Consider the following 11,402-nt stretch of genomic DNA (forward strand, 5'->3'; position numbering starts at 1 on the left):
AAAATAAATAAGCATTTCTATACACAACCAATAACACTGAAGCTGAGAACCAAATCAAGAATTCAATCCCATTTACAATATCCACAAACACTCACACAAAAGAAAACCCAGGGAAGTGAAAGATCTCTACAAGGAGAACTACAAAATACTGATGAAAGAAGTCATAGATGGCACAAAAAAATGGAAAAACATACAATGCTTAAGGATTGGAAGAATCAATGTCATTAAAATGCTCATACTGACCAAAGCAATCTACAAATTCAATGCTGTTTTTATCAAATTACCAATGTCATTTTTCACAGAATTAGAAAAACAATCCTAAAGTTCATATAGAACCAAAAAACAGCCTAAATAGCCAAAGCAATTCTAAGCAAAACAAACAAAACCAGAGGCATCATATTACCCTGCCTTCAAAATTATACTACAAGGTTATTATAAGACAGCATGGTTCTGGTACAAAAATAGACATATAGATCAATGGGACATAACAGAGAGCCCAGAAATAAAGCTGTATATCTACAATCAACTGATCTTTGACAAAGTTGACAAAAATAAACGATGGAGAAAGGATATGCTATTCACTAAGTGGTACTGGGAAAAATAGCTAGCCATATACAGAAGAATGAAATTGGACCCCCGTCTCTCACCATACACAAAAACCAGCTTAAGATGAATTAAAGACTTAAATGTAAAACCTGAAGCTATAAAAATCCTAGAAGAAAACCCAGGAAAGACTCTTCTGGACATTGGCCTAGGCAAATAATTTATGACCAAGACCTCAAAAACAAATGTGACAAAAACAAATGAGACTTAATTAAACTAAAAAGGTTCTGTACAGCAAAAGAAATAACAGAGTAAACAAACAACCTACATAATCAGAGAAAATATTTGTAAATTATGCCTCCAACAAAGGACTAATATTCAGAATCTACAAGGAACTCAAATGACTAAATAACAAAAAAAATTACATAACCCCATTAAAAAGTAGGCAAAGAACATGAACAGGTATTTTTCAAAAGAAGAAATACAAACAGACAACAAACGTTTGAAAAAATGTTCAACATCACTAATCATCAGAGAAATACAAATTAAAACCACAATGAGATATCGTCTTATACCAGTCAGAATGGCTATTACCAAAAATGTCAAAAACAGATGGCATGGATGTGGAGAAAAGGAAATGCTTATACACTGTTGGTGGGAATGTAAATTAATACAACTTCTATGGGAAACAGTATGGAGATTTCTCAAAGAAATGTAAACATTTCTTTTAAATGGTAGTTCTAAAAATAGAACTATCATTTGACCTAGCAATTCCACTACTAGGCATAACAAAAAGACATTTGTGCTTGTATGTTTACCATAACATTATTCACAATAGCAAAGTAATGGACTCAATCTAAGTGTCTATCAATGAATGATTGGATAGAAAGAAAATGTGATATACATATATATAATGGAATACTATGCAGCCATAAAAAAGAATGAAATCATGTCCTCTGCAGCAACAGGGGTGGAGCTGGAGGACATTATACTAGCTGAAATAATGTACGTTTTCACTTGTAAGTGATAGCTAAACAATGCATATGCATGAACACAAAGATGGAAATAAGACACTGGGGACTCCAAGAGCAGGGGGGTGAGGGTTGAAAAATTACATATTGGGTACAATGTTCACTATTTGGGTGATAAGTATGCTAGAGGCCCAAAGTTTACCATTATACAATATAGCCATGTAACAAACCTGAACATGTACCCCCCAGATCTAAAATAATATAAATAAATAAACAAATAAATAATCACTATCTCAGCATTTGTCTTAGGGATACCAAAAGAAAGAGCTACTTGGTCTAAAAGTTGGGAAACCTGGGCTCCCACAAATTTGAAAAAGAAAAAGAAAACCCTCTCCACAGATAAATTACTATTTAGCATTTCATGTCAAATCAGTAGCAAATACTGATGTAGCATGTATAGTTACTCTTACAAATGACATGGCTGGGCGTGGTGGCTCATGCCTGTAATCCCAGCACTTGGGAAGACCGGAGGGACAGATGACCTGAGGTCAGGAGTTCAAGACCAGCCTGGCCAACATAGTGAAATCCCATCTCTACAAAAACACAAAAATTAGCTGGGCATGATGGGGGTGCCTGTAATCCCAGCTACTTGGGAGGCTGAGGCAGAAGAATCGCTTGAACTCGGGAGGCGGAGGTTGAAATGAGCCCAGATTGCGCCATGCACTCCAGCCTGGGCAACAGAGTGAGACTCCATCTCAAAAGAAAAAAAAAAAAAAAGGAATGGATATTTCAAAATATTTGGTTGACACATTTAATTCAGGTATATAAATGGCCAAGGTAGAAGGTATCAAAATGAGGTAGATTTGATTTCTCATGTGAGACTCATAGCTAATTTAAATGAAAATTTAAATAAGATTTATTTGATATGATTGGGAAAAATTCAATTCAACTTTACAAACACTGATTGAATGTCTACCATCTGGTAGGCACAGTGCTAAGTGAGTCTCCAAAACCTGAACTGTGATTATAAAGGGCATTTATAAACTTTCCCTCAAAGATAGGACATTTGCCCATGTAATCATGCCATCTTTACAAACATCACTCTAAATTATTTAGGTGACTTCTAACTTGGCTCAGTGCTCTGTCCCTAGCACCTAGGATTGCACCTGGAAGATGAGAAACACTTATTAGGTATTTATGGTGGTGTAAATGGGGAATGACTGAAGCAGTCCTAACCCAAAATCCTATTATGAAAGAGCAGACTGTAGTATCTGAAAGCCAACTTGTAGTAGGGTTACAATCAATCCTCAGTAACAGACCAAGGAGAATATTTTAGAAAAAACTGGTGTAAAATCAGTATCAGCTAGTAATCTATTTCTTGATGATTTGGGCTTTAGCTAGTTAACTGTGGAATTTCCCTGTTCTGATTACATAATTTCATAGGAGACGAAGTTAGAAAATAGACTTTATTCACACTAAAAAATGGCAGTGTCATAGATTTATATGGAACTGTGGAGAGGCAGAAATGTTTGCCCCCTTTTTCTATGGATGTGAAGGAGCAGGGGCCTGTTTTCCCTTTAGCATATGGTTACTAGACAAGACTATGTGCAGGGAAGTCTCAGGGGTGATGATGATGTCTTCCTCTTCTAACACAAATTTCTTGAACAAATACTATGCAAATGGAATATTCCATGCAAATGATATGTCCATATCAGCACAAAGGTCTGATAATCATAATTGCCATCAATTACTACAGATACGTGATCTGTTTATGACATTTTTAGATCGTGAAAAATGGAGAGTTAAAAGGATACCCATTTATTTAATGAATAAGTTTCTTTGTAATAACTAGAATTACAACTAGAATCTCTCTGTTTTCAAGAAAGTCATATGGTCTGAAGAAGTACGGCAGAGTACACAACACATTTTGTTACTGAGGATTACAGTATAAAGTCAAGGACAAAAGCTATTTTCCATGCCAGAATTATCAGATGCAGGAGTAAAACTCTAGCACATGAGCAAGGCCTCTACATCTATTGGTTATAAATGACATCATGCTTTCTAAAGAATCATGCTCATTTTTCCTATTTCTACGAAATTGTATAGTCTGGAGCTCCCTCTCCTGGATTAACATGATTTTATCAATTTCTTCATACTATAAACCAGAGAGGCAGAATTTATCCACAGCAATAAATTATTTAATGGATGTTTGTGACTTTTCTTTCTTATTAAAGGGGACATTCTTTTAACCCAACACATAAAGTCATTTAACTCCATCAGACAATAAGGAGAATCTCACAGATAAAAGGAAGAAGGTATCATTAAACACATTACCTTTCGGCTGGAAAAATGGCCATGTTTGCCTAATTTACTGTTAAGTGCTTCAAGAAACATTTCATCAGTGACTTTGCCGACATTCATGCAAGCGTCATCAAGGATTGCAATGATCCCTTTGTGCTGCTGCTCCACGAGGTCAACAATAATCTGATTGTTGAAGTAGTCAATCTGTAGGACACAGCAAGCAGGCAATTCTGAAGAGAACAGTGACCAGGCCAGGTTAAATCCCGGTACCCCCATTTGTATCAGGAGTTTAGATAAAACTACTTTGGTATCAAATGTGTGAGTGACATTAAAGAGGTCTTACACTAAAATGAGTACACATTCTAACAGAGGTTTATTTTTAAATTTCTTTGTTAACTTTCTATCATGAAATACATTGTCTGAGATTAGTATAGCCCAAGGCAAAGATAATAAGGTAGACACCATTTCTCCCATCACAAACTCATTTTAATCCTGCCTCCAGATCCCACACCCAACCCTACTCCTTCATACCAATCTGCCTGCCATGAATCATAAGGTCCACCTTCCACAAAGGGCCAACAAATAACCTTAAAGTATTATCTGATATACGACTTGATAATAAAGTTAAGGTACTACACAAAACTTGCATTTTTATAAAAGCAGGGTACAAGTTAAATGTTTAGTTTTAGAAATTTTGTGCAATACGTTCATAATGATGGCTGTGGTTGCCACACACTGCCTCGTTTACCTTTAAATACTGTTAATGTGTCATGCATGCAGATGGAAGGGATGGAACTGTGCACTAAAGTGGGGGCTTTAACTGAAGTGTTTGGCAGAGTTGCCTTCTACCTGCCAGTTCAAAAGTTCTGTTTTCATATAGAATATATATACTAAAAAATTTCAGTCTGTTAAACAGCCTTACTCTGATTCAGCCTCTTCAGATACTCTTGTGCTGTGCAGCAGTGGCTCTATGTGTAAATGCTATGCACTGAGGGTACACAAAAATATCAATATTATGTGTACAGAGTAATGCCTCATACCAATCAGATGTCCATTTGTTATTGTGTTTGTTAACAACCCTTTATCTCTTAGTGTTAAACTCCACTTAAAACAGAAAAAAAAGAACTTGCATTTTTAGTTACATGACCTTGAATGACTAAATCCAAAAGAGCATTTCTTTCACTTTCCCCGAAGTTAAAAAGCTTATTCAAAATTCTATTGAATTTTGACATTTTTCTAGGCATAATATAAAGAATTTAATTCTGAATAAATAAGTATCTATAAAAGATAAGAAAAAGCTTTTCCTTTACTTCCACAAGCTGAATGAAGTTATACATAATTTCTGGCTTTTCAGCAACTCTATATATACAAGGTTTGTCCAACAATCCTCTGCCACACCTGTTTATTCTGATAGCCTGCAATGCACCTATCACCACACACAGAGGGCACACAAAGGTCCAACTCAGGCAAGCTGCACGTCGCAACGAGGGGCAGCTTATGATCACATAGTTTAATCTTGTGTGTTGCTATGTCCCATCTTATGCAGGAGTTACCTAAACTGATCGTTGTCTCCATTACCTTCTGTAAGGTCTACACACTCATAATAGACCACTCAAGTAACTGTGTTCCCATTTCATGCTTTAAAATCCAAGGATTTATGCCAGCTATTTGTACGTGGCTTTTAGCTCCATTTCTAGTCTTGCATGTTCTTTTCTGTATCTTATGGACTGAAACCTGTGAACTGGGTAGTTTTTACTTTGTTTTCTATACTTTTCTGATTTGTCTAAATTAAAGTTTCTCAAGTAGGAGGAATTTTGCCCACCAGGGGACATTTGGCAATGTCAGGAGACATTTCTAGTCAAAATGGGGTAGAGGTGCTACTGGCATTTGGTGGGTAGAGGCCAGGGATGCTGCTAAACATCCCACAATGCATAGAACAGCCTCAACAACAAAGAATTATCTGGCACAAAATGTCAGTGGTACTGAGGTGAAGCAATGTAAGTCTAAATATTTACTTTCATTATGGGCATTTATTACATTCCTAATTAGGGAGAAAAGTTATTTCTATCTTTGCAAAAAAATCCTAAAACTACTCAAAAAGCACGAGCTCTATATTAATAGTTGACATCTTAGACTTTGGGACTATGAAATTAAAGACCAAGTCTTTTGTCCCAGGGACTAAAGAATTACCTTCCCTAAAATTCCAATTACATTACTAAAAGCTATTGGTCTCTGCTAGTAACTTTCAGTTTGTAAGTTTAATACTGCTTCAAACATTGCTTAAACCAGTAGTTTTCAAACTAAGGTCTTCCAGCAACTTGGCATTCCCATGAGGTTTGCTAAGGGATACCAGGAGCCAGAAGAGTTGTGATGGGGTAGTTTAGGGACCCAGGGCTCTGGCCTCTCATCCCTACTCCAGATAAAACAGCTTTGTGCTTGAGTGTCAAGTTCTCAATAGTTAAAATGATTTGCAAACTACAGCATCAAAAGCTTTTAAAACTGAATGTATCAGAGAGATAACCAGACATTATGAACCTCCTGGTGGAAGTTCACACACAATCTATGAAATGGGCTGTGGAAAAAAACTGACCCTGAATCCAGTCAAGACTCTAGATCTAACAACCAATATACAGGACATGCGAGAAACAGAAAAACATATTAAATGGCACCTGAGGTATGCAATTAGCAAAATCCAGACTGTGGGAAACTCCACAACAAATGACTCACTCTCTTCAACACAAGATTGCAAAGATTGGCCGGGCGCGGTGACTCAAGCCTGTAATCCCAGCACTTTGGGAGGCCGAGACGGGCGGATCACGAGGTCAGCAGATCGAGACCATCCTGGCTAACACAGTGAAACCCCGTCTCTACTAAAAATACAAAAACTAGCCGGGCGAGGTGGCGGGCGCCTGTAGTCCCAGCTACTCGGGAGGCTGAGGCAGGAGAATGGCGTAAACCCGGGAGGCAGAGCTTGCAGTGAGCTGAGATCCGGCCACTGCACTCCAGTCCGGGCGACAGAGCGAGACTCCGTCTCAAAAAAAAAAAAAAAAAAAAAAAAGATTGCAAAGATAGATCATTCAAAGAAAAAAAGAAAGATGAAGGAGAAAATCTATAGATATAGATATGCAAGAGAAATATCAATCAATCATAATGTAAGAAACTTATTTGGATTGAAATTTAAACTGCAAAACAACAATCAGAAGATAACTGAGGAAATACGAAACATGTATACTGACTGGACATTTTATGATATCAAGGAATTTTTGTTAATGTTTTAGATATGATAATGGTATTGTGATTATGGTTTTTGTAAAACTCTATCTTTTAGAGAAATACATGGAAATATTTACTGAATAGATACCCAATTGAATAGATGAAATAATGTGATATCTGAAATTTGCTTCAAAATAATCTGGGAGTAGGTGGGTATAACACAGATGGCATAAGACTGGCAATCTACTGGTAAATGTTAAAGCTAGGTGATGGGTATATAGGGTTTACTGTACTGTAGTGTCTGATGGCATAAGACTGGCAATCTACTGGTAAATGTTAAAGCTAGGTGATGGGTATATAGGGTTTACTGTACTGTAGTGTTTCTTCTTAATATGTGTTTAAAATTTTCCGTAATAAAAAATCTTTTAAAAAGAATCACTACGTTTAGAAGTCTGGGGTTTTACCCAGAACAGAGATTCTAATTGTGGGGGGATCTGGCATGTAGTAAGTAACTGTTACTTTGGGGTTAGCCTTCTGCTCCCTCTAGGACAAATATTTCTTGGTTTATTTAGCTAAAATTTTTTGCATTTTGGGATTCTTGATTCTTTTTGAGATGTTTGGAATAGTCTACTGCATTACTTACTGTGTTGTCAATTATGCCTATGAAATTTGATATTCTGATTGTTAAAGGATATTTTTGACTAGTACCTTGGAATCACATCTGAATAACAAGTTTTATGATTACATTTGGTATTAAAAATCCAAGCTTCAGTTATATTATGTATTATACAACAGTTGCATTCTTAGAAAGCTTCATATACACTTAATTGAACTGAATTAAATTTTAATTGTATTAAGAGAGTTCACTATTTAAATCAAACTATAGATAATTCTTATATAAAGTAACTCTTTGGTTTATTTGCAAATAGGTAAAATTTATGCCAATATACTTGAGCAACTTTTTTATAGTATTCTAACGTTTAACACATGATGGAAGGCAAAGATACAATTTTGAGGCAGGCCAGCTATTTGTTATATCATTGTCTCTATTTCAGAATGAGAGGAAATAGAAAATAGAAAGGTAGGAAGGAAGATAAAAGTCATTTAAATATAGTATTTCAAATAATTTTTTGCTGCTATTACATTGGATAACAAAAAACAACTACTGGCTTTATTTTTATTCTCTGGCAAGAGGATGAACAATCTTATAAACTCAAACTATGGAAACTTAAAAGTTTTTGTATCTTTCAAGTTCATTTTCAAAATTGCTTAAAAATACAAGTTTACAAGAAAAATTACTATGTCTCATTTCTATCATAAGCAGAAGGTCTTATCATAGGAAATTTAAAAACCGAACAAGTCATGCCTTTTAGCTATGATCTCTGTGGTTTGCACCATGGACCCATTATACTTTCCGGCTATATCTTACTAGATTAGTTTGCCTCTGACAAATACAAAAGTCCCCAAAGATTGATGAGAGTAGAGGTGATGACTGAAGTGTAATACAAGAAAATGGAGATGAAGTAACACAAGTGTTTTAATGCCCAGGTTTCAGAGAATATAAACAACATTAACTGAAGACAATAAAATACCATATAGTCTACAAAGTACAAGAGGAGAAAAAGGAGGAAAAAGGGACGAAGAAACTAGATTCTGAAGCAAAGTTCAGCCAATTTAAGGTAAAACTTAATAAAGTATGCTAAACGCTAACAGACAGATATGAACCAGAAAGCCCACATGGTATCAGTCATAAAGTGAAAACAGGTTTACTGGTTCTAACTCAGGATGTTCTGGGCACCAACAAGGGAGTCTATCAAATTACAGCAATCCCACCTAAAAATGATGAAATTAATTGTATTTACATATCCCAAAAAGGAAAGCTAAGGTTCAGATATTTCAAGTACCCCCAAAAGATCAAGAAATACCTAAAATAAAATTTGACGTTATCAATAATATGAGAAACACATGAAGGAATTTTCCGTTAAGAGTCCACTCACGTGTTTCCAGGGGATCCCTTCCCGCTGGTATTCCTCTTGTTCTTGCTTCAGAACCAGCTGAATAAATAGCTGCTGCAGTTTCTCATTGCAATAATTGATGCAGAATTGTTCAAAACTACAAGAAAAGGAATAAATTAGGTTTCAACAAATAGAAAATAGGCAACAAGGTTTTAAGTATCTTTTCCAGTTTACCTGTTGTTGTCAAAGATTTCAAAGCCATAGATATCCAAGACACCAATAACAGTGTTTTTCCCATGGACTGTGGTGTCATAGTTCTTGACCTCAATAATATCATTGATGCGAGTAACGATCCAACAAAAAAGGCGCTCATATATTGCCTGCAAGGAAAATAGCATCATAAATGCTTGCCCATTTGGGAATGAGTCCTCTGTTTGGATGTGTGATCAGTTTTAAATTCCTGTCCCCCTTCTTACTGTTTAGCATAGCCATTACTAGCCTCAGCAGAACAACTGAAAATGTAGACTGTCCATTTAAAAAAACCCAGACTACATGATGTATGCAAACTAAAGTAAATAGCTTGTATTTTTAAAAGATTATTACTGGTTGTTACACCAATTCCAACGACATCCTCCAAGCATGTTTCCCCGCCCAGCTATATCAATAGTTTGCCTGATCCCTTGAATAAGCCAGTTCATTGCTTTATTAATTTCATCAATTATAAAGAGTTGAGAGCTAGTGAGTTAATATCTATGATCCACTAAAGCTATATGAATTCTAAAAATATAAATATTGATTTCTAACGCTAAATGAAGATCTGAGCCAAAGATCAAGGGCTGAAATTCCTTGAGAATCAAACACACATCCAATGCACAAGAACATACACACTAAGCCACACACAAAGGCACCACACGCTAACACACGTTCACATCCCGATACACATGTACTCTGCAATGTCACATCATTAGAAAACCTTCTTTAACGTATCCTGCCTGCTACCCACTCTCTTCACCCATATCCATTACCTCCCCTTTACTCTTCAATCCGCTCCAGTCTGCACTTACGTCCTATTACTCCATTGAAATGGCTCATCAAAGACTCCCAGCACCTCTACATAGATACTTTCTTGTACCTCATATGGACATTTTGCTCTGTCACTGAGCATCACTCAACCTAGGTTTTCACTGCCTTCTCGGAACACTCTTCTCTTTTTGGATAACAGTCTTTCTGACTTTTACTATTTGTTCACTGGATGTTCCTTTTTGGTGACCTTTGGTAGTCTCCTCTATCTGACTTCTAAAAGTTGGAGTTCTTCCTGGTCCTCTTCTCTTCACTCTCTAGCACCTTCTAAATCATCTCACCCAGGATTAAATAATACGAATATGACTCCTAAAGGTATTATCCAAATCCAGACCCAGAGAACAGTCTCTGAGCTCCTGACTCACAAGTTTGACCGTCTACCTGACACTGACTCTTCGATATCTCACAGCCATCTCAAACTCAAAGAACTCTTGATCTTTCCTCCTCCAACAACTGTTCCTATCCTACTTTTAGCCACAAATAAATAGCACCACTTAGAAATTCACTCATTTATTCAACAAATGTTTGCTGAATACTTATTACATATAGTTTGTTAGAGATACAGGTCTAGGCAAACACAAATACGGTCTCAATCTCCAAGAAACTTAGGGAATAGAGTGAAGGAAAAAATTATTCTCTCTCTCTCTCTCACTTGCCCGCCACCTCGCAGATATACATCCACACTAAAGGAGAGGTACATCGGGTCTTAGGGGAATTTAATCTATGCAGTGCTCAGGGAGGTTAGGGAAGGCCTCTCTGGGAAAGTGATACTTGACCTGAGACCAGAAGGATGAGTAAGAGGCAGCCAGGCAAGAGAGGAGAGAAGAGCAGTCCAAGCAGAGGGAACAGATGTGCACAGGCCCTGTGACTGGAAGGAGAAAGGGATCAAGATAATCTGTGAGGACTGAGAGAGGACTAATATGCTAGGCTGAAGAAAGGGGGGCTGGGTATGGTATGAAATGAGGCGGGAGAGGTGGGCTGGAGCCAGACCACGTTAAAGTATTATCCTTGCTTCTCTCATTCTCCACATAATAGGTCCTATGGATTTTATTTTCTCAACACAGTCCATTTCAAATCCTCCTCCTCTCCCCATTTGTACTTCCACCTTTCCGGTCCAAGCTGCCCTCATCTCTTTCCTGGATTAACATAATATCCCCTTAATTGGCCTCTTTGCTTCCATTCTTACTCTAGCCCTCATAACATTCTCCATATGAAGGCCAGAATGATCATTTTAAAAATGCAAACTTGCCAGGTGCAGTGGCTCACGCCTGTAATCCCAGCACTCTGGGAGGCCAAGGTGGGCAGATCACCTGAGGTCAGGAGTTTGAGACCAGCCTGG

The 11,402-nt window shown here is 37.0% G+C and overlaps 1 protein-coding gene across 1 annotated transcript in view; it reads right to left on the reverse strand.

The window, feature by feature from the left end:
• MYO1D (myosin ID) overlaps nt 1-11,402 on the reverse strand; it is a 301,837-nt gene that overhangs the window by 273,474 nt on the left and 16,961 nt on the right. The window contains exons 8-10 of the mRNA XM_011937657.1: nt 9,218-9,363; nt 9,026-9,140; nt 3,849-4,019 (exon numbers count right to left, since the gene is read on the reverse strand). Coding sequence (XP_011793047.1) covers nt 3,849-4,019; nt 9,026-9,140; nt 9,218-9,363 — 432 coding nt within the window. The remainder of the gene's footprint in view (nt 1-3,848; nt 4,020-9,025; nt 9,141-9,217; nt 9,364-11,402) is intronic.

This window comes from Colobus angolensis, unplaced genomic scaffold (assembly GCF_000951035.1).
Source record: "Colobus angolensis palliatus isolate OR3802 unplaced genomic scaffold, Cang.pa_1.0 Scaffold167, whole genome shotgun sequence".
In the NCBI taxonomy this organism is placed as follows: Eukaryota; Metazoa; Chordata; class Mammalia; order Primates; family Cercopithecidae; genus Colobus; species Colobus angolensis.